The sequence below is a fragment of the Loxodonta africana genome, chromosome 25 (genome assembly GCF_030014295.1).
Source record: "Loxodonta africana isolate mLoxAfr1 chromosome 25, mLoxAfr1.hap2, whole genome shotgun sequence".
NCBI lineage: Eukaryota > Metazoa > Chordata > Mammalia > Proboscidea > Elephantidae > Loxodonta > Loxodonta africana.
Window position 1 is genome coordinate 24,510,466 of NC_087366.1, and position 24,952 is coordinate 24,535,417.

Here is a 24,952-nt window from a genome sequence, read left to right on the forward strand (position 1 = left end):
CCAAAGGAAATAATTTCTAAAATGAAAAGTGGATAGAAGTCCTTTGATAGGACATTGAATAATTAAACAGCTGATGGATTCAATAGGACATGAAAATTAGTTCAGTGAGCATGAGAAGAAATTCAAGGAAACCCACAAAGATCTCTGTTATATTTTTAATTCAAGAGCAAGGGCCAGGGTGGTGAGAATGAATAATTGGTAAACTTCTTGAAGACAGGAATTGTATCAACCTCTTCCCACTTAACTCCCCATACTTCCAGTTAGCCTTAACACACCAGACTCGCCAGTGGCTGATTTTTTTCTCCTATATTTTACTTTTATGGTACGTTCTCTTTTTAAAATGAGTTACGGAACCTGTCTTGTAACCAGTGTAAATTGAGACTTATTTAATAAGGCTGAAGAAAATAATGAGAGATTTGCCAAACAGCAGCCCTGAAGAACTGCAAAATTTTCAGTTATCTAAGTAAGATTCAGTTATGTTTATCATATGATCCAGTATTATTAGTGTCAGGAACCTCTAATAATACAATTTAGAAAAAATTCATAAGCATTAAATAGAAAGGCTTCATAACGAAGTATCAGTAAACCAAAAAATTAAATTAATAAGTACAGTTGAGCACTCTAAAAAAAGTTTTGCTATATTCCATACACTTCGGGCAAAAGGTAGATGCTACTTCCAGATTGCCTGAAGAAGTCTGAGAGAATTGAATTTAAAAGCTGCCAATCATATTGTACAGTATCTACCTGCTTTTAGATACTCTTCATTTATCTTGATTAAAGCATTACTATTTACTAAATGAGATTGCCTCATTTAGACTTAAATCTTCCATCTGTTAGCCCCTTTTACCTGCCTAACTAAAACCAGATAGCATATTGATGTCCTGTGACACACAGGAGATACCATCTGTGAGATATAGAAAAGAAATCCCTGAAAGCCTGATTTCTGCCCTTGGTGGCAGGGGCAAATTCCTTTCAGCAGTAATATGTCCATGCCCTATGACTTATTCCTATATGTGAAATTTTGATGCTAGGTAGTAATGAGTTAATAGGTTAGATAGAAAATACCTCATAGAACATTTTGGTCGTGTACTTAAACAACGTAGTGAGCACCCCTTTGGCTCTGATTTTTTTTCAAAGGCAAGGTAACAAACTTAAATGGTTTTTTAATCTGTCTCAGTGATTTCTGATCAGATAAGCAGCTTCTAGATATAAACCTATATAAGGTTCACCTTTCAATATGTTGCACTCCACATTAGAGAACTGACTCAACAGCAACCTCTACACAGTAGGAACTAATTGCTGCTATAATGAATCTACTTCCTATAAACACTCTGGTCTTATTTCTTAACCAGTATTCTTTTTTTAAAATCCCTTCCAGCCTTGCTGGTATCCTCCTGATTCCAGTCACAGTCATCACTAGTGATCTTTAAGCTTCCAAATATAATGGCCCTTTTTTAAAAAAAAAAATCACTAGTGATATTTAAATTGCCAAATACAATGGCCTTTAAAAAAAAAAAATCATTACTTTCCTCAATCTGTGTTGATTTACTCCATCCTTCTTGATACTTCTCTCTTGATGTCTATGACTAGTATTTTCCTCGTTATCTTTCTTTTTTGCATGCTCTCTCTTTCTCTGATCACTTTTCTGATTTTTCTTCCTTTCATATCATGAACCCAGGTGCATTGTAAAATCTGTCTTTGGCCCTATTGCCTTCCTGCTCATTGCTAATCCCCTCTATGTGGATGAAAGTCAGTCCCAAATTTCTAACAGCCAGCTAGTCAGATGCCTTGGGATTTTCTGCTAGAACTTCAATGTATGTGAAGTGGAAATATCATTTCCTCTCTTTCAAACCCACTATTTCTATGTTCTTTATTTCTGTTAAGAATCTCATCATACTTCTAGTCACACCGTAACCCATTGCCATTGAGTCGATTTTGACTCACAGCAGCCCTACTGGACAGAGGAGAACTGCCCCATAGGGTTTCCAAGGAGCACCTGGTGGATTCGAGCTGCTGACTTGTTTGGTTAGCAGCTGCAGCTCTTGAACACTACACCACTAGGTCTAGTCACACAGAGAGGCCCAAATTTCACTGTAATATTTGACCTTACAATTCCCATAAACTAAAAAGCCACCAAGTCCTATCAGTTCAACTTCTTTAATAGTCTTCACATCTATCTTTTCTCTCTTCTCCCTCATGGTGACTACCTCGTTTGGTCTCATTATTTTTTGTGTTTCTTATTACAATGGCTTTTTAATCTGGACACTCTGCAAACAGTGCTTTCTTCACCAACCCATCTTAATTATTCCGTTAAATGGACTATCGAAAACAACCCATCAAAAACTTTCACTGGCTCTCCAATGAAAATCTAAACTCCTTAGTCTGGTATTCATGGCTCTCAATATGTAATAGTTTTTCTGAAAAATTTTTTTTTTTTTTTGCTTGTTTGCTGTTATTCACTTGTCTCTTCCAGTTATTTCAGCTAAAAAGTTACACATACCTCATTTCCTCAAAACCCTACACCCTTCTGTTCACGAATTTCTTCCCTCCATGCTAATCCTTATCCTTTCTCCTGCCCAATTTCTGTTTTCTATAACCTTTCTGCCCTTCCAGCTATACACATACACTATAAATGCATTTCACTCAGGGAATTTTACAATTCCATCAGCTGGAATCAATTCCTTTAATTCTTTAAAAGAGCACAGAATTTTTTTCTTTCTTTTTGGTTATAGCGATATCCTTCTTTCTTATCTCCTCTATATTATAAACTCCTTGAGGGCAAAAATGTATCTGTCCACTCAACCTACCTTTACTGTGTCTTTAGATAGTCACAAGTGGTTGCTGAGCTCTTGAAATGTGGCTAGTACAAACTGAAATGTGCAATAAATGTAAAATATACACTGAATTTCCAAGACTTAGTATAAAAAATCTTATTACTTACTTTTTATATTAATTACCTACTGAAATAATATTTGGATATATTGGGTTAAATAAAATATGCTATTAAAATTAATTTCACCTGTTTAGTGTGGCTATTAGAAAATTTAAAACTATATTATGTGGTTCACATAATGCTTCCACAGGAGAGTGGCATTCTACATTCTGACCTAAGGATTGGTGAAATGGAGATAAAAGAAATGGCTATTTTCTCCAAGGAATTCATGTCTGTTTTATTGTTATCTATATTAAAGTGCCCAGCATAGTGCCTTACTCCACTGTTGACGCCTGAATTTCATGACTACATCTGGGTCTGCGAATGAGTGGCCTGGTCAGCAAGAAACTGTATTGAAAAAAAATTAGTTACTGTTAAAAATTCTTGTTGAAATACACCCACACACGTATGCCCGAACACACATTATGCAGTGCACGACTGTATGATGTTCACACAACAACCAAATCCCATAACATCCAATTTCACAGAATGTTTTGTGGATGTTAAGTGACACGTGACAGTGTATGTGTGCTTATGTATATACACCCAAAGAAAAAAAAAAAAAAACCCACAAATCCGTTGAGTCAATTCGGACTCACAGTGATCCTATAGGACAGAGCAGAACTGCTCCATAGGGTTTCCAAGGAGCTGGATTAGAGTTTTGTACACATGGTAACAAATGTTAGATTAAGAGTTTCAAGAAGCATATTTATATCATGATACAAATATCCAACACTCTGGGAGAAACAGGCCACCTTAGATCTTGAGCAGCGACACCCAGTAATTTTACGGTGTATCCCAGAATCAGGAACTTGGGGCTCGAGGGTAACTGCACATGCTGATGGGCTTTCTATTTCTGCCCTTATTGTACATAATAATCTGTTCTTCCTCCATTGGTGAGTACTGCAGAGTCGTCTTACATTTGAAACCCAAACTTTAACACTCTAGTCAGACAGAATTAAATAACACAGAGAATTTAAACTCAATATTCACTTGTCTCAAGACGGTGAAATAATTTAAAATCAAAAGGAAAAGAAAATAGATGTTTTTCTTCTCCATACCCAATGCATCATGAAGATACTGCTGTCCCACCAACTTGAGGTATTCCTCAATAGATTTGGTGGCAATGGTGTTCTCTCTGAAGATCAAGACATCATGCTCTCCACATCGATCCACCTCAGACATCACCAAGTCAGTCAGAAAATCCTGGTAGAATAATGTTCAATCAGGCAGAAATCAACTGAATAAATAATATACATTATAAGAGACTGATGAAATATGAGAAATCCTGGGAATACTGCTTGAAAACTAAAGCTGCCAAATACATTTAAGTGAAAAAAACCATTCAGGATAGATTCTCAGGCATGTCACCACCCCTAAGTTGAAATTCCTTCAACAGGTGTCCCATTGCACTTTTGATAAAGACTAATTCTGAATGCAATCTACAACTCTCTATATTCCCAGCCTTTTGCTGTTTTCCCAGTCTCATCCTGTACCATTCTCTCTGTATTCTCCTCCAGCCTCATAGTCTATCTTTTTAGGTCCCTGAATACACCAAGCCCTTTCTAACACACAATGTTCTCTATTCACCACAAAGCATACGCTGGTCTCAGTTCAGCTGCAATCCTGCCCTCGTGCCCGCCCCCACTGTCACTGAGTTAATTCCTGGGATCCTCTGGATCTTAGTTCACACATCATTTCCTTAAGAAGTGTTCCCTGACCAATACTGCCCCTGCCCCACTAGTCAGGTCCTCTTGTTCCACACTCATACCACCATGTCTTTTCTTCTCTGTACTTTTTATTGTAATCTCACACTTACTTCTGTAATTACTCAATTAATATCGGTTTTCCTCAAAGACTGTAAGCCCATGCGACCAAGGATAGTATCTTTTTTTGTTTACAACAGTATCTCCACACCTAACAGCTTCTGGCACATATTAGGTGTTCAATATATATTATCTACAAATTGGTCCACGGTATCAACATGGAATTTCTTGAACTTATCACTTGAAATCATTTTCTAGAGTGACTATCTATTTACCTATCTGTTGTCTGTCAATCCACCTATCCAGCCATCCATCCATCCATGGAGAAGGAAGGCATAAGAAGTAAAGCCCTAAAGAAACAGCTGCTTCATTCCTCAAAAGCCTTAAAAAACTTGATATAAAATTTCCTGTTTATTGTGGTTCAAGACCCCATGTGTTGTAGAGTAGGACTGTGGTCCATAGGGTTTTCATGGCCGTGACCTTTCAGAAGCAGATTGCCAGGGCTTTCTTCCAAACAGCCTCTGAGTTGACTCAAACCATCAACCATTTGGTTAGTAGCTATGTGCTTAAACATTTGCACCACCCAGGGACACTTCAATAAAATTGTTTAAAAAAAAATCTTATGTCTATCTTAAAACTTGAGCAACGGAAGAGCAGAAAGAACATATCTATATAATTTCAAATATGAGATGAAAAATCTCAATGGCACCTCACTCCAAATTCTTAAGGTTTTTTAACATAAGAATGCTTAAGATTATCAGTAAATTCAACAACAAAGATTATAATCAATAGGAAGGCAGATAATGTTAGATAAGGTATTAAACACTGAGCATACTGACATGTTCTGATTTGTATCAAGAAATCTAAATAGCACTTCGTTTATTGTTTGGTTCTAAATATTTTATCTGTGAACTTCTCTAGATCTGAAATACAATTTACATACAACATAATGGAGACTCAGCCTAGTCAAGTGAATATGCCTCATAGAGGTGCAATTATATTTCAAGCTGGTCAATGACCCTATTATCAATTGGTTGTTATTCTTTCCACAATTAGCATATTTCTTTTTTTCATCTTCCTGAATTTTTATTTCTATTCAGGATATAATGATATAAGGTTATCATGAAACAGCTATCAATTTTATAATATCTCTGAATATCTATATTCTAAATGTAGATTTTAATCCCATGAGGACCCTTGCTAAAACCCAGCATGCTTCTGGGACACCTCATTCTATGACTGAGAGATACAGTCATTAGTTAATTTTAACTTAAAAAAACATTTATAGTGAAGAATAATCTATCATATAACACACTCTAGAATTAAAGATAAAGGATCCTGAACACACTGTGGGATTATCATGCTAATCCTACTATTTATTTTGTCAGACAATAGAGAGTTGGCTGTGCTATTTATCTTTCATGCAAATGGACTTTAAATAAGTATTTGTTGGTCTATTTCACTTTCTTCATTTTATAATCCCCATCTCTTCTGGTTCTAAGAATTGCTAATAGGTGTTTTTCTTGATTCTCTTTTTCTTGACCAATAGTAAAACAGATTTCTCTAATTTGGATCTCCACAGTATCTATATCTTTGTTTCTTCATAAAATGTAGGGAAGATATTTCAGGTAATACAATCCCCCTTTCCACTTACCTTGGCTCTCCCAGTACTTTGAAGAATGTGCACTAAGGCACAGGCCAACTCCTCTTTGTTCCTCACACTAATTACTGGCTCAAGGACAGAACAGAGCATGGTGTAGTTGCTGGTGACAAATTCTGCAAATTCTTTGTATTGCTCCATAGGCAGAATGGTGATAGTTTGGAAACGTGACTTAATCCGAATGGAAGGTCCTCCTGTCTTTCCTTTGTTGGGTGTAGGTGTACTCACTGGATACCACTTTTCTATAAACTGGCGACCAGTCACACTGGCAGTGGGAATGTTGACTAGCCCTACATAATTATTCTTGTCCTTTTTCTTCTTTTTTTCCACATCCTTATAAATGTGAACTGTGATGCTATGAAGAGGTGGGAGGCTGTAAAATTCAAAATGTTCACCCCAGAAAATATTGTCTGCTTTGGTCTTGCTGGTTGTACGAGCAAAGAGGGTATCATCAAGGCACAGTTCACAGAAATATTTCTTTTTAGGGGGGAGGTCCTTGGCTTCAATGATCCATAAACGGAGAACATTTTCTGCTCTTCTGCAATTATCCTATAAAGAAGCAACGAAGTTGAATTTGAGAGCTGACATCCCAGAAAGAGATCATTTTCCCCTTAAAGTAGGTGATGCTGATTATGTATTCCATAAAGGGTGGCCAACAAGTAATAAAACGGATTGTTATCTCATTGTTCAGGATAATAAAAAAAAAAAAAATTTTTTTTTTTTTTTTTAGCATGCTCTAAATAAGAATATATTAGAATCTTAAAGAGCCACATACAATGTATTTTACTTGGGTTAAAAAAAAAAAAAAAAAATCACTCTGTAATGATAAGTTCTCATACAGCCAAGCCAGTGGTGACTGGACTAGTTTCTGGAAATTAAAAAAAAAAAAAAAAATGAGATAAACAGTTAAGAAACTTGTGTTCCAGTCCCATTTCTAGTATGACTTAGCTTCTGACTTGGGCAAATCACTTAGCTTCTCTGAGTCTTCTTGCCCACATTGGTAAAACAATGATGATACTATCTGCAATAAGATTATTTTAAGCATAAAATGTTATAACACATATAAATGTGCTTTAAAAACTGTAAAGCTTTATAAGACTTAAGGCATTATTATTACATTTTATCTTCTATCCACTTACTGCTTATAGAGTTATATATTTTTTAGAGATGCAAAGCTACTATTACCTTATTTGGTTGAACTGTCCTGCGAAGGTTTTCCATCCACTTATCTCTCTCTGAAGCGGAGTTACAGCTGAAGCATTTACTCCCACTTAAGTAGGTAACCTTCCACATAAAGATTAGAGATAAGAAAAAAAAAGAACACCAGGTATGAGGGCTCTATCTTCCTAATTCTATCATTTAAGAGTTAAGGATGTGCTTTTTTTTTATGAACCCAACTCATACTACATGAAACCGAAATGATCTTTGCTAGTTGTTTTATATCTAATTTTTGTTTTGTCTACACAGCATTCACACTCATCTCTAGGCACGAGAACAAAGGCAATTTAGAATTCATCTAAGGAAGCTAAAACTAGTCTATGGTTCAGAAAGATCAAAATTGAAAACCTTTCAGGTCAATCTTAAATTACCTGCAAATTAGTATGTTCAATTCTGAATGAGATGATAAAAATCACTAAAAAGGGAAGAGAGTATCAAATTTCTAGCGACTGCCTTCACTATATTATTATACCTGTTGCCGTCGAGTCGACTCTGACTCATACCGACCCTATAAGACAGAAGAGAGCTGGCCCATATTGTTCCCAAGGAACAGTTGGTAGATTTGAACCACCACCCTTTTGGTTAGCAGTTGAGCTCTTAACCACTGTGCTACCAAGGTATTAGAAAGGTACTAAATGAAACAGAAAAGAGTTACTAGTGTTGAATTATTGTCTTTGGAACTCATTACTCTTCCACTAGGCAACGAGCCTGTAGATTTCCAGTCATTTATTAGGTTAGCTTGCCCATTATAATCACCATCCTTTAAAAATGAAACACGTCTATATCCCTAGCACCTAACACTGGGTTTGGTGTATATCACTGTTGAAGTGAGTTTCACAAATACTGGGAAGTTCAAGTGATTTCTAATTAAAAAAAAAAGGAACATCAATAAATGACCTGTCCAAATTACTGGAGTTTAGGCATACAGAACTCTTCAAATATTAATTCAATCTCAAGATAATCCCTTAGTGATCAGATCACACTATATGTTCTATAACTGTGCTGAACCAATACCGTAGCGACAGCAGCTACTAGACGCGCGTAGCTAGTGAGCGCCTGGGATGTGGCTAGTCCAAACTGAGATGTGCTGCAAGTGTAAAATACACATCCAATTTCTAAGACTCATAAAAAAAGAGAAGGTAAAATATCTTATTGATAATTTTTATATTGATTACACGTTGAAATAATAGCATCTAGGTTAATTAAAATTTAAAATTACATATATAGCTTGCATTTTATTTCTGTTGGACAGCACTGGTCTATAAGAACAGGAACCAAACATCTCTCGATGCTACAACATCTAGCATAGTACTAATCACTAGTCAATGAGTAAGTTCCTGTTCAGAAATCAAATTCTAACCCTAACAATTATAGATACATGGTTTTCAGACTTAACTTGCAAACGGTCAATCGTGTACATCTAGATTAAAAAAAAAAAAAAAATTTTTTTTTTTTTAATCTAGTTTGAGAGGAATAAATTACTATAAAAAGATAGTTATAATTTTCTGTTGAAAGGCAACTGGTTCATTTAACAAATTAGGTACTTGCAATATACCAGGGCCTGTGCTAGTTGTAGGTGATTATAAAAATAAGTAAGATATTTTCCAGATCTCGAACTGCTCGGGTTACAGTTAGAAACGTTATGGCCTTAATAATTATCTTAAAGAACACTTAAATTGGGGGTATAGGGTTTCAGGAGAAAAACAGTAATATTGTGGGTTACAGCCTTATCAATACCAAAAAATATACTGCTTTAATAAGTTATTCCTCGTCTTGGGGGCCAGTGCTGAGAATGTACCAAGAACCCACTTATTTTGAAAGCAGACTAGGCCAAAGGGAATGACAAGCCATTATGAACAACTTTAACTGCCAACATAATTAGATGGATAGATTTCTGACTTTCTTATAAGTACTTTTCAACAACTGAAAGCTATTTAAGATGATCGAATCATCAATACCACAGTAACAAATTCAAAACATTACTGGATAGAAGGTCTACCTCTTGTTTAACTACGTGTCTCTCTTTCTACACTTGTTTACCTCAAAGCAGAAGTCTTGTCCAAGAATGCTACTATGGAGTGGTTTCACTGATACAGGCTCCCCTCTACCAAGATCCAGACATTCCACTGCGCTGCATGGGCTCAGCAAGGATTCATGGGAACGTGACTCTTTTAGTTTAGGCAGTCCTCGAGACCTAAAAGTAGGAAAAGTAATTAATGATGGTGTAGACTTGGCCAACAAGGAAAGGAAGGTTTAATAGCAATAGATGCTAACAACAAATGCATAACATGTCTACAGCAAAAAATAGCTAACCTATAATAACAAAAATAGTAACCATAGTCACAAGACACAGATGAATCCTATACAGTGAAACCTGTGAGAGTCGGAACTCTTTCCCGGTCTCTCAAGTCTTCTCCCTTTGGTGGGGTACAGTCATACCATATTTCTATCACTTGTTTTAGTGGGAAATATTTTAGTTTTCCTTCTCTGACAGGTTTTCACCTTACACTGGTTTTGGCTCTCACAAGTTTTATTGTATATATGTTTGTGTGTGTGTGCATATACACACACACATTTTTTTTTCTTTCAATAAAGCTCAAAAACACACTAGTTCTTCAGGGGACCTCAGAGCTCTACAACGGACATTGTTTTTATCCTCATTCCCATCTTGAAGATGGAGAAATATATGCTATTCAAGGTTATCGTATACATTTTTTTTTGTGTGTGTGTGTGCGCGCAAAGGTATTGTCAAAAGACATGCTTTTCTTTTTTTTTTTTATAGCTTTATCCTCTTCTATCCTTGACAAAATGGTAGCGGCTGAATCTTCATTTTGTTTCTTTCTGCTTTGGTAGAATAAACACACACATATACTCAGAGTTAAAGTCAAAGACCCTGTCTTTCAAAAGGCCTGATTTCCATCTCAATACAGAATTCTTTTCTGGCAAGCCTTTGGCTCTATCCATGCTTTACTGTACAAACATGAATAAAGAAAAAAATGTCTGGAAGTAATCTCCTACCCCCAAAAGAAATGCTCATACTCCCATCTAGAAGAACAGATCTTTGTCAATGCCATTCAGACATCCCGGCTCATTTTGTTTCCTAATTGTTTTATAAAGAATGCCGGGAGTCATGACTCTTACACTACAGGAGCTAGTACTTTCCTGCCTTCCCCTTGGAGGAATTAACGGAGTCAAATATAAAGCACAATATTGAATCCAGAACTGGATGGTCATGCAGTTTTACTTGATAATTATAGTATTTATTGGCTGAAATACCCAGAATTAAATACGTGCATTTCAAGTAGAACTGCTTAATAATAGGGATCCAAAAAAGTGTCTTGTGTAAAGGCATTTGTTTTTGTAAAACACATTAAATAAGCAGCTTTGATCACTTCCTTGAAATAACCAAGTTAACATTAACAGGAACTGGAATACTTAATGCCAGAGTAGCTTTTAGTTAAATTATAAAGTAATGAAAAAAAAAAAAAAAGAGATACAGGGAACTAGCACTAAAGGCTGTTCTCCCCCTTCAGTCTCCATTTTAACATTGTTTAATCAAACTCCATACATTAAGAAACATCTTGAGCAATAAAGACATTAGTTCCTTCTTCTTTCCACAAAAATCATTCACCATTTAAAGTTTAGGCTGAAAAACATGTGTTCTGATATTCAGCAGTTTAAGGTCAAAACATCAGCATTTATATTTTCCCATCGACAATATAAAGTATGAACAAAAGGGACAAATGCCACCTAATGTTCTGTACTTTAAAAAATATAACAATGTAACACAGCTCCACATTTATTTCCTTTTGTTCTATTGGGTAAGACAGAGGCATATTGTATACTGAAAATATAGCATATAGACTATAAACAAATGCTAAAAAAATATTAATATAATTACCATACAACCTTTCCCAATATGCTTCATAGGAAGCCTGACTGAGGCAACAGGACACTGTAACCTTCCTTAAATACACAGAAAACAACAACTCTAGCCCGTTTCTCCCAGGAGGAGTTGAGGGGAGAAGCCTCTCCTGCTCTACGGGGTGAGGCTCTCAATGAGAAAGATGAAGGCATATTAAAATAGGAGGTATCAAAAGAGGCTTCCTTTTATTTTTTAAATCCTCTATGAAAATTTTCTAAAACAAAAATTACTTTTATTTCAAACAAAATAAGCATCTACCTACATGAAGCAATTGTACAGCCACCTGGCAGTGCAGCCCCAAATCATAGCGGTGCCACATGTCACGGTATAGCAAGTCGCTTTCTGAACCACATCTCAGAAAACTCTCTGTTTAGACGGCAGGAACCAACAGAAGATGGTTTCCCTGCTCCCTCGGTTACTGATAACATCTTTGGATGAATGTTTTCCAGGTGTTACTTCAAGTCTTCAATAGAAGTGGAACAAAAAACAAAAGCAGCAACACAACTAGAAGTCATCTTCACCCAGATAGGCTGCAGGATAGGTAATATCCTTTCTCTTCCTTCAGGCTGCAGCTAGCCCCTCAGGTGAGACAAACAAGGTTCCTGGGCTCTAGGCTGGGCCTGTTGCCATGGTGCTATACCTATAAGGAGATTAGAGCTGGAAAGCAGCTGGCAGAAGAAGCTGCAGCTTGACGGATTCAAGGAGCTGCTCTGTGAATGTGACAAAGGTGACCGCCTTAAGATACGAAGGACAAGGATGGAATGGTGAAGTCCCTACCCATTTCCATTAACACTTTCTCAGAGTCAAAGACTGTAGAAAAAGCTGAGGCAACTCTTGAGAGCTGAGAAGAATCTCTTATTAAAAACTCTTCCAGGCAACAAATCTGAGAAGCTTTTAGCTTGCTTTGTGTATGATCCCCACGTCCCCGTAGAAGGCATTTGTGACATCCCACCTCGCAAGTACAGTCTTTCTCTCACGTCTGTTCTGTTTCCTTTGCAGTGCTCGCCCTAGTTTAATGTTTCTAGGTATTATCTTATCTTAAATTATCTGGGTTATACTTTTTTTTTTTAGAGAAAGTTGATTTTTTTTTTTAACTGCAGTTTTTCAATGGCGAACAAATTTAAGTTGGATATGCAGGTCTAATATCCAAATGCAGCTATAAACTGATATTATTAACCAAATCATCTGAATTATAACTGAAAACCCTTCCTAGTTACTAAAAGTTTAATTATTAACACACAGTTCAGAATTTCCTATTGTTCACCATTTATATATATATATATTTTTTATATATGAATTGAGCACTAATATGTTGAACATTATTAATGAATAAATAAGCAAGCCTTTCTTGTATAGCGAAGAAAGTGCCTCTGAGAAGACAGAAGTAATTCCCAGAGAAACAGGATTACAGTAAACAGGAAGATCAAGCAGCCTGGGAATGGTGGGGGTAGGGGGCAGGGAGAGACATTATCTGTACAAATTTTCTATAAAATAGTAATCCCAAGTCCCCTCTAAATCATGTTTACCTCCCCCATACCTTCATATGAATTGATTTTTCTTAGATCTATTAACTAGAGAGTTTTAGTAGCCCTGAATGGCGAAACATTTTCCTCCTCTGAAGAAAAATAGACTGTGGATTTATAGAGAGAATGGTATGAGTTTAAAATGACTTTCCCCAGTTCGTTCTGACAATGGCCTTCATTAAGGAACCTAGCCTCAAAAATGAACACGGAATCCCTTGACTATAGGCAAAGTTCTCTCTCCTGGCCCTTCTACCACCCCAAACACAATGTAAAAATAATTCAGGGTTCCAATATGACTATTTCTTGGTTTGAATTAAGAAACTGCTTCTCAGGTGTCATTCTACTTCTAATTAAGGAAAACCAACATATTCTTTACTTTCCGTTTTAGGGTCAGCAACTACCTTTATTTGTGTATAAACTCCAAGACCTCTAGACAATGTGCTAGGTTAGGGTTAACAATCTAATTGTTTTGCTGATGAAGACTACCTGCTGTTTCTGACCTATTTAAGAGAGAAACTGCAAAGCAGGGGATGCTTTCTACTACTACTCACTACTGTGAATGAGTATTATATTGCTCTACCCCTCATCCCTATTTGAAATCAGTCTTAAAGGCGAAAGTGAAGGGCTGGGGGATGGGGAGCCAACACACATATCATCTGATACACTGATGAAGGAAAAAAAAAAAGTCAAAGAACTCTGATTAGTGCTAAGTTAAGTAAAACACAGCTGGATTTTCTCAGTTTAACCACCCAATTTTTTAAGAGCCACATTTCCCCCACAGTTCCAATGATGCTTGGCTGTGCTAGCTCAATCTGCCACATATTTACAGATTCAGTTCCAAATCTGAGACACTTTTAATTTAAAATGCTTACTGTCCCACAAAATCAGAGACAGCATCCTGGATGTGAGTGCAGGTGAGTTTCTGCTTTGCTTGGCAGATATGATTCCAGACTGCTTCACAGAATTCTTGAAGAGAAGGCAGCTCAGCCAGGAAGCTGGGCACAGCAACGTTCACTCATACCCACCAACGTGCATTCCGAAGGCACCTCACCTTGTTGGAACACCTCCCACGTAGTAATTAACCAAATTTGGTATCCTAATAAACTATCAACAAATTTACATGGGAGACAATCAGTTTTTTTAAAAACTTGCACCTGAGATTTCACTCTGGGAAAAATGTAGTTTTACCTGTTCCTTGGATTATATGGGTTTTCAACCAGATACTTGTAAAAACATCCAACTGATGTTTTCTGTTTGAAGGAGCAGATACCTATGTGTTCCTTTCCTGTACTTTAAAAGTTTCTCTTCCTAGATTAAAAATTGGAAATTAGAGCTCATTCGCTAGAGTTCGATTTGTGTGCATAAAAAAAAGTTCTCCTTGAGGATCCTGACAGCACTAGTTGCACTGGCTTAACTGCCACAGTTAAACCAAGTCCCTACTGCTTAAATTACTCACTGATTTTTATTAGTTTCCAAAATATACCACACAACCACTCACACCAGCAAACTATGGAAGCATACCATATACTGCAGCTCTTCCTTCTCCCTGCTCTCAGCCTTTAGACAAGATGGTCTACTGACTGCTAACGGTAAGGAGGGCATTTGTTAGCTTGAGTTGTCACTTGGACAAGCTCACAGTAAGGAAATTTATCATCACAGATGAAATTGATACCCACACCTACTTTGATACATATACATGTATACTTACAGTGAAGGCAAAGGCAGAAGGAAGGCTAGATTATAAATATTAAAACATGTTCTGGGGGAAACTCAACTTGCCTCCAATATGACAGACACTAGGGAACAATCTCTTTACTCATACCTTAATTTTATTGTGATAATGGGACTAAAAGTCTAGCAACTAAATCAGGAAAAAAAGAAAGAAAATTGATTAGTCTTTCCAGTCACTCTTTAATAGTTACGTTAATTAAGGTAGGAATGAACTAAGGATAAAACTGGAAAGAACTGGTGGAGTTCGATTACATTTTTTTTCCAGTATACATATATATATATACACACTTGTATGTGTGTGTATGTGTATAAAATAAAACTTGCCATTTAAACCATTTTTACATGCACAGTTCAGTGGCATTACATTCCTAGTGATGTACAACCATCACCACTGTTTATAAAATTTTTCCATCACCCCAAAACAGAAATCCTGTACCCATTAGGCAATAACTCCCCATTCCCTCACACCCTAGACCCTGGTAACTTCTAACCTACTTTCTGTCTTTATCAATTGGCCTATTCTAGATACTTCATATAAGTGGAATCATACAATCTTTGACCTTTTGTGTCTGACTTCTTTAACTTAGCATATGGTTTTCAAGGTGTATCCATATTGTAGTATGCATTAGAACTTCATTTCTCTTTATTGTTGCTGTTGTTGTTAGGTGCCATGGAGTCAGTTCCTTTTCATAGCGGCCCTATGAACAACAGAATGAAACACTGCCCGATCCTGTGCCATCCTCATGATCATTGTTATGCTTGAGCCCACTGTTGTAGCCATTGTGTCAATCCATCTTGTTGAGGGGCTTCCTCTTTTTTGCCGACCCTCTACTTTACTAATCATGATGACCTTCTCCAGGGACTGGTCCTTTCTTATAACATGTCCAAGGTATGTGAAGTCTCGCCATTCTCACTAATAAGGAGCATTCTGGCTGTACTTCTTCCAAGACAGAGCTGTTCATTCTTCTGGCAGTCCATGGTATATTCAATATGCTTCTCCAACACTGTAATTCTAAGGCATCGATTCTTCTTCAGTCTTCCGCATTCACTGCCCAGCTTTTGCGTGCGTATGGAGGAGGATGAAAACACCATGGCTTGGGTCAGGTGCACCTTAGTCCTCCAAGCGACATCTTTGCCCTTCAATACTCCAAAGAAGTCTTTTGCAGCAGACTTGCCCAATGCAATGCATCACTTGAGCTCTTGACTGCTGTCTCCACATGGGCGTTGACTGTGGATCCAAGTAAATGAAATCATTGACAACTTCTATCTTTTCTGCGTTTATCATGATGTTGCTTACGGGTCCATTTGTGAGGATTTTTGTTTTCTTTATACTGAGGGGTAATCCATACTAAAAGCTATAGTCTTTGATCTTAACCAGTAAGTGCTTCAAATCCTCTTCCCTTTCAGCAAGCAAGGTTATGTCCTTGGCATAACACGGGTTGTTAATGAGTCATCCTCCAATTCTGATGCCCTGTTCTTCATACAGTCCAGCTTCTCAGATTATCTGTTCAGCATACAGATTGAATAGGTATGGTGAAATGATACAATCCTGACACATACCTCTCCTGACTTTAAACCATGCAGTATCACCTTGTTCTGTTTGAACGACTGCCTCTTGATCTTTGCACAGGTTCCTTGTGAGCACAATTACGTGTTCTGGGATTTTTATTCTTTGCAATGTTATCCATAATTTGTTATGATCCACAGTCAAATGCCTTTGCATAGTCAATTAAACACAGGTAAACATATTTCTGGTATTCTCTGCTTTCAGCCAAGATCCACCTGACATCAGCAATGATATCCCTCGCTCCATGTCCTCTTCTGTATCTGGTTTGAATTTCTGGCAATTCCCCTTTTTTTTAAAAATAATTTTTATTGAGGTTTAAGTGAACGTTTACAAATCAAGTCAGTCGGTCACATATAAGCTTATATATACCTTACTCCATACTCCCACTTACTCTCCCCCTAATGAGTCCACGCTTCCAGTCTATCCTTTCGTGATAATTTTACCAGTTTCTAATCCTCTCTACCCTCCTATCTCCCCTCCAGACAGGAGATGCCAACACAGTCTCAAGTGTCCACCTGATACAAGTAGCTCACTCTTCATCAGCATCTCTCTCCAACCCATTGTCCAGTCCTTCCATGTCTGATGAGTTGTCTTCGGGAATGGTTCCTGTCCTGGGCCAACAGAAGGTCTGGGGACCACGACCGCTGGGGTTCCTCTAGTCTCAGTCAGACCATTAAGTCTGGGCTTTTTATGAGAATTTGGGGTCTGCATCCCACTGATCTCCTGCTCCCTCAGGGGTTCTCTGTTGTGCTCCCTGTCAGGGCAGTGATCGGTTGTGGCCAGGCACCATCTAGTTCTTCTGGTCTCAGGATGATGTAAGACTCTGGTTCATGGAGCCCTTTCTGTCTCCTGGGCTCATAGATGTCGTGTGACCTTGGTGTTCTTGTTCTTCATTCTCCTTTGATCCAGGTGGGTTGAGACCAACTGATGCATCTAGATGGCCGCTTGTTAGCATTTAAGACCCCAGACGCCACATTTCAAAGTGGGACGCAGAATGTTTTCATAATAGAATTATTTTGCCAATTGACTTAGAAGTCCCCTTAAGCCATAGTCCCCAAACCCCTGCCCTTGCTCCGCTGACCTTTGAAGCATTCACTTTATCCTGGAAACTTCTTTGCTTTTGGTCCAGTCCATTTGAGCTGACCTTCCGTGTACTGTCCTTCCCTTCACCTAAAATAGTTCTTATCTACTAACTAATCAGTAAATAATCCTCTCCCCCCTCCCCCCCATAACCACAAAAGTATGTGTTCTTTTCAGTTTATACTATTTCTCAAGATATTATAATAGTGGTCTTATACAATATTTGTCCTTTTGCCTCTGACTAATCTACTCAGCATAATGTGTTCCAGGTTCCTCCATGTTATGAAATGTTTCACAGATTCGTCGCTGTTCTTTATCGATGCGTAGTATTCCATTGTGTGAATATACCACAATTTATTTAACCATTCATCCATTGATGGACACCTTGGTTGCTTCCAGCTTTTTGCTATTGTAAACAGAGCTGCAATAAACATGGGTGTGCATATATATGTTCGTGTCAAGGCTCTTATTTCTCTAGGGTATATTCCAAGGAGTGAGATTTCTGGGTTGTATGGTAGTTCTATTCCTAACTTTTTAAGAAAACGCCAGATAGATTTTCAAAGTGGTTGTACCATTTTACATTCCCACCAGCAGTGTAGAAGAGTTCCAATCTCTCCACAGCCTCTCCAACATCTATTATTTTGTGTTTTTTGGATTAATGCCAGCCTTGTTGGAGTGAGATGGAATCTCATCGTAGTTTTAATTTGCATTTCTCTAATGGCTAATGATCGAGAGCATTTTCTCATGTATCTGTTAGCTGCCTGAATATCTTCTTTAGTCAAGTGTGTGTTCATATCCTTTGCCCACTTCTTGATTGGGTTGTTTGTCTTTTTGTGGTTGAGTTTTAACAGAATCGTATAGATTTTAGAGATCAGGCGCTGGTCAGAGATGTCATAACTGAAAATTCTTTCCCAATCTATAGGTGGTCTTTTTACTCTTTTGGTGAAGTCTTTAGATGAGCATAGGTGTTTGATTTTTAGGAGCTCCCAGTTATCTGGTTTCTCTCCGTCATTTTTGGTAATATTTTGTACTCTGTTTATGCCTTGAATTAGGGCTCCTAACATTGTCCCTATGTTTTCTTCCATGATCTTCATTGTTTTAGTCTTTATGTTTAGGTCTTTGATCCACTTGGAGTTAGTTTTTGTGCATGGTGTGAGGTATGGGTCCTGTTTCATTTTTTTGCAAATGGATATCCAGTTATGCCAGCACCATTTGTTAAAAAGACTATCTTTTCTCCAATTAAGGCAGTTTTCCCTTTTGATGTACTGCTGCAACTGCTTTTGAATGATCATCAGCAAAGTTTTACTTGCATATGATATTAACGGTATTGTTCAATAACTTCTACATTTGGCTGGATTACCTTTCTTTGCAACAGGCATAAATATGGATCTCTTCCAGGTGGTTGGCTAGGTAGCTTTCTTCCAAATTTCTTGTCATAGACGAGTGAGCACTTCCAGCGTGGCATCCATTTCTTTAAACACCTCATAATCGGTATCCCATTAGTTCCTGGAGCCTTGTTTTTCGCCAGTGTCTTCAGTGTAGCTTAGACGTCTTCCTTCAGTACCAACGGTTCTTGATCATATGCTACCTCCTGAAATTTCAGAGGCAGCATAGTTCTCTTTATAGCTGAGTAATATTTAACTGTATGTATATATTACATTTTGTTTATCCATTTATCTGTTGACGGACACTTGGGTTGTTTTCATTTTCGGGTATTATGAATAATGTTGCAATGTGAATAATGCTGCAATAGTGTACCAGTATCCGTTTTGAGTCCCTGCTTTCAAGTCTTTTGGGTATATACCTAGGAGTAGGATTGCTGGGTCACATGTTAATTCTATGTTTCAATTTTTGAGGAATTGCCAAACTTTTCCACAGCAGCTGCTGCATTTTACATTTCCACCAGCAATGCAAAAAAAAAAAACCCAAACCTATTGCCATCAAGTCGACCCTGACTCATGATGACTCCATGTGTTACAGAGTAGAACTGCTCCATAGGGTTTTCTTGTTTATAATCTTTACAGAAGCAGATCACCTTGCCTTTTTTTTTTTTTGGCAAGAGGGCTCCAATTCTCTATATCCTCACCAATAGTTATTTCCCTGTTTCTTTGTTTTTCTTTGTTAATAGTAGCCATCCTAGTGGGTGTGAAGGGGTGGTGTCAGGGAAATATCTAGTGGGAGACGTGGGGTTGAAGGAGGCTATAGGTTTTTTTTAAATTACTTTCTTTTCTTAAATGGTAAAGTAATATATGTTCCTGGTAAAACATTCTAAGAGTTCAAAGAGATACAAAGTATAGAATAAAAATAAGGGTACTTCTCTCAACTCCCTAAAGAAACCACTGTTAACAATTTTTGTGAACCCTCCTACAAACTTTTTACATATCGACAATCAAATATGATTCCTTCTGAGGCTTTGGCGGGGAATCTATTCCATGCCTCTCTCCTAGCTTCTCATAGCTGCAGGTGTTCCTAGGGTTGCAGCTGTAGCATACAACATCCTTCCTCTGTCTCTCTGTGTCTGTTCTTCTCTTTTATAAGGACACCACTCAGATTGATTAGTGCCTACTCTACTCTGGTAGAACATCATATTAACTGATAACACCTTCAAAGACTCTATTTCCTAACAAAGTCACATTCACAGGTACTGGGGGGTTAGGACTTAATATATCTTTTGGGGGGACACTATTTAATCCAAGACAGGTGTATACATTTAAAATTTTGATATTGCCATATTACCCTCCAAAACAGATGGAATCAACTTAACTGTCTACAAACATGCTGTCACCAACACGGGGTATGGCTGAACTTTAAAAACCTTTGCCAGTATAACTGGAAAAAAATGATATTTCATTATTGCTTTAGTTTGCATTTCTTTAATTATGATGTTGAGGACATTTGTACATTTATTGAAAATCTGTGTTCCCTTGTCTGAGAATTATGGACTACTGTTTCATGATTTTAAACCATTTTTCTGATTGCTGAGTTTAATTGATATGTAAAGAATTTTGTGTAACAAGTAAATTAGTCCTTTGTCATATTTGTAACTATTTCCTCCCAGTTTTTGCTTAGAAAGTGTTTCTCCATTCCAAGATCATAAGAATCCAGCTATATATTTTTAGTGCTTTTTTAAAGTTTTATTTTATATTTTTATCCAATCCATTTGTTTTGGGGATGAGGTGAGATGAAAAGAATAGGGAGTCAGCTTTATATTTTTCCAAATTGTGGAACTCTGACTGTAAATTGACTCATTATACATTAAGCTACAGTATTCTAGTCTTACCAAGAGTTGTGTGTGAGTGTGTTTGTGTGTGGTTTTTACTTTTGTCCTTTCTTTCTTTCTTGACTATCTTCTCAGCAAGATAGGATTCTTACCAACACATGCAACAAGGAGTATAGTGGAGAAAGCCCTCAACTTGGAGCCAAAACCCTACACATTCATGTCAACTAAAACTATTCACTAGCTATGTGACATAGAGCAAATCATTTATTCTTCCTGAGCCTTAGTGTTCTCATTTGGAAAATGTGAATAATGATTTCTCTTCCTATATTTCAGAGTTATTGTGAGAATCAAATACAATAATCTATGATTTCACATCAATCTCATTAACTGCAGTTTTATATAAATCTGAGGGACTATTATCGCAGACCTAGAGCTTTTTCAAGGTGATATGACATACATTAGTCCATTTCATGTGAATTATTCATCTGGTTGAGAACAGGATAGCTATTCTTGAATATATTCTCTGCTGGAAGAATATAAAGACAGAAGGAATAAATGTATGGAAATAATTTTTTTCTATTAAGAGAAAGCATTCTAGTGAATTAGAAGTACTATCATGATACAATTAGAAACTTCCGTTGGATTTCAGTTCACAAAATTAAGGGATTCTTAACTGGCCCATGGCAGTAAACACTGGTAAGGGAAACCCTATAATCTATAGCTAGCTTGTACTGATTGATTAATGGCATGGAAACCAATACTTTCTAAGAAGTTGTCATTATATCTAAGTATACCATGTTGAAAAGGTTCTCTTCTTTGTTATCTAGCAGTTATCTTTAACTTTTCCCATTTGTTTGAGGCCAACAAACATTTATTGAGTTTCTTAATGGGTTAGGGATTATGCTAGGGGATTAAGATACACAGATTGTTTGTGCCCTTCAGGAGCTTCCACTTTGCTGCAGTTGGCAGAAAAATGAAGAGATAAATTTAACAGAAAGTTAGTTCAATAATAAAGTGTGTACAGTTGGTATGGGTAGATGGGTGGGTAGGCACTTAGTTGGGGTGATATGAGGGAAGAACAAAGAATAAAGTCAGGAGGCATATGATTTCTGATCTGAGTACTGTTGCATGAGTATGAATTAGAACTAGCCTGACAAAGGACAGGGTATAGAAATAGGGAATGGCATTTGGGATACAGGAGGCAGCAAGTTCGAAACCAGAGAAATATTAAACTGTGTGGTAAGTACTATCAATGATAGCCTTTCAGTAGGAACAGGGGGAGATAATGCTGAGAGGTCTTCCACATTTCTTGGCCTAGACAAGTGAGCACCTCCAGCGCTGCATCTGTTTGTTGAAACATCTCAATTGATATTCCATCAATTCCTGGAGCCTTGTTTTTCACCGATGCCTTCAGAGCAGCTTGGACTTCTTCCTTCAGTACCATTGGTTCCTGATCATATGCCACCTCTTGAAATGGTTGAATATCGACTAATTCTTTTTGGTATAATGACTCTGTGTATTCCTTTCATCTTCTTTTGATGCTTCCTGCATCGTTTAATATTTTCCCCATGGAATTCTTCACTATTGCAACTCGAGGTTTGAATTTTTTCTTCAGTTCTTTCAGCTTGAGACACGCTGAGTGTGTTCTTCCCTTTTGGTTTTCCATCTCCAGCTCTTTGCACATGTCATTATAACACTTTATTTTGTCTTCTCGAGAAGCCCTTGGAAATTTTCTGTTCAGTTCTTTTACTTCATCAATTCTTCCTTTTGCTTTAGCTGCTTGACGCTCAAGAGCAAGTTTCAGAGTCTCCTCTAACATCCACCTTGGTCTTTTCTTTCTTTCCTGTCTTTTCAGTGAACTCTTGCTTTCTTCATGGATGATGTCCTTGATGTCATCCCACAACTCGTCTGGTCTTCGGTCACTAGTGTTCAATGTATCAAATCTATTCTTGAGATGGTCTCTAAATTCAGGTGGGATATACTCAAGGTCATATTTTGGCTCTTGTGGACTTGCTCTGATTTTCTTTAGTTTCAGCTTGAACTTGCATATGAGCAATTGATGGTCTGTTCCACAGTCAGCCCCTGGCCTTGTTTTGACTGATGAAACTGAGCTTTTCCATTGTCTCTTTCCACAGATGTAGTCAATTTGATTTATGTGTGTTCTATCTGGCGAGGTCCATGTGTATAGTTGCTGTTTATGTTGGTGAAAGAAGGTATTTGCAATGAAGAAGTCGTTGGTCTTGCAAAATTCTATCATTCGATCTCCAGCATTATTTCTATCACCAAGGCCATATTTTCCAACTACTGATGCTTCTTCTTTGTTTCCAACTTTTGCATTTCAATCACCAGTAATTATCAATGCATCTTGATTGCATGTTCGATCAATTTCAGACTGCAGCAGCTGATAAAAATCTTCTGTTTCTTCATCTTTGGCCCTAGTGGTTGGTGCGTAAATTTGAATAATAGTCGTATTAACTGGTTTTCCTTGTAGGCATATGGATAATATCCTATCACTGACAGCGTTGTACTTCAGAATAGATCTTGAAACGTTCTTTTTGACGATGAATGCAACACCATTCCTCTTCGAGATGTCATTCCCAGCATAGTAGACTATATGATTGTCTGATTCAAAATGGCCAGTACCAGTCCATTTCAGCTCAGTAATGCCTAGGATATGGATGTTTATGCATCCCATTTCATTTTTGACGATTTCCAATTTTCCTAGATTCATACTTCATACATTCCAGGTTATGATTATTAATGGATGTTTGCAGCTGTTTCTTCTGAGTCGTGCCACATCAGCAAATGAAGGTCCCAAAAGCTTTACTCCATCCACGTCACTAAGGTCGACTCTACTTTGAAGAGGCAGCTCTTCCCCACTCATCTTTTGAGTGCCTTCCAACCTGGGGGGGCTCATCTTGAGCACTATATCAGACAATGTTCCGCTGCTATTCATAATGTTTTCACTGGCTAATGCTTTTCAGAAGTAGACTGCCGAGTCCTTCTTCCTAGTCTGTCTTAGTCTGGAAGCTCAGCTGAAACCTGTTCTCCATGGGTGACCCTGCTGGTATCTGAATACCGGTGGCATAGCTTCCAGCATCACAGCAACACACAAGCCCCCGCAGTACGACAAACTGACAGACACGTGGGGGTGCTCACTCGTCTATGCCAAGAAATATGGAAGACAGCTTCCTGGCCAACTGACTGGAAGAGATCCATATTTATGCCTATTCCCAAGAAAGGTGATCCAACTGAATGTGGAAAGTATAGAACAATATCATTCATATCACATGCAAGCAAAATTCTGCTGAAGATCATTCAAAAATGGCTGCAGCAGTATATTGACAGGGAACTGCCAGAAATTCAGGTCGGTTTCAGAAGAGTACGTGGAACCAGGGATATCATTGCTGATGCCAGATGGATCCTGGCTGAAAGCAGAGAATACCAGAAGGATGTTTACCTGTGTTTTATTGATTTTTGCAAAGGCATTTGACTGTGTGGACATAACAAACTATGGATAACACTGTGAAGAATGGGAATTCTGGAACACTTAATTGTGCTCATGAGGAACCTTTACATAGATCAAGAGGCAGTTGTTTGGACAGAACAAGGGGATACTGATTGGTTTAAAGTCAGGAAAGGTGTGCATCAAGGTTGTATTCTTTCACCATACCTATTTAATCTGTATGCTGAACAAATAGTCCGAGAAGCTAGACTATAGGAAGAACAGGGCATCAAGACTGGAGGAAGGCTCATTAACAACCTGCGTTATACAGATGACACAACCTTGCTTGCTGAAAGTGAAGAGGACTTGAAGCACTTACTAATGAAGATCAAAGACCACAGCCTTCAGTATGGATTACACCTCAACATAAAGAAAACAAAAATCCTCACAACTGGACCAATAAGCAACATCATGATAAATGGAGAAAAGATGGAAGTTATCAAGGATTTCATTTTACTTGGATCCACAATCAACAGCCATGGAAGCAGCAGTCAAGAAATCAAAAGACGCATCGCACTGGGCAAATCTGCTGCAAAGGACCTCTTTAAAGTGTTGAAGAGCAAAGATGTCACCCTGAAGACTAAGGTGCACCTGACCCAAGCCATGGCATTTTCAATCGCATCATATGCGTGTGAAAGCTGGACAATGAATAGGGAAGACTGAAGAAGAACTGACGCCTTTGAATTGTGGTGTTGGTGAAGAATATTGAATATACCATAGACTGCCAGAAGAAAAAACTCATCTGTCTTGGAAGAAATACAACCAGAGTGCTCCTTAGAAGCAAGGGTGGTGAGACTGCATCTTACATACTTTGGACATGTTGTC

General features: G+C 37.7%; 1 protein-coding gene across 8 annotated transcripts in view; it reads right to left on the reverse strand.

Annotated features, from left to right (window-relative positions):
* Window positions 1-24,952, reverse strand: part of RASAL2 (RAS protein activator like 2) — a 429,713-nt gene that overhangs the window by 34,425 nt on the left and 370,336 nt on the right. For all 8 annotated transcript variants that reach the window (XM_003410874.4, XM_064276597.1, XM_003410875.4 and 5 more), the window contains 4 exons: window positions 9,617-9,770; window positions 7,544-7,642; window positions 6,353-6,907; window positions 3,994-4,138 (listed from right to left, as the gene is read on the reverse strand). In XM_003410874.4, the coding sequence (XP_003410922.1) occupies window positions 3,994-4,138; window positions 6,353-6,907; window positions 7,544-7,642; window positions 9,617-9,770 (953 nt within the window). The remainder of the gene's footprint in view (window positions 1-3,993; window positions 4,139-6,352; window positions 6,908-7,543; window positions 7,643-9,616; window positions 9,771-24,952) is intronic.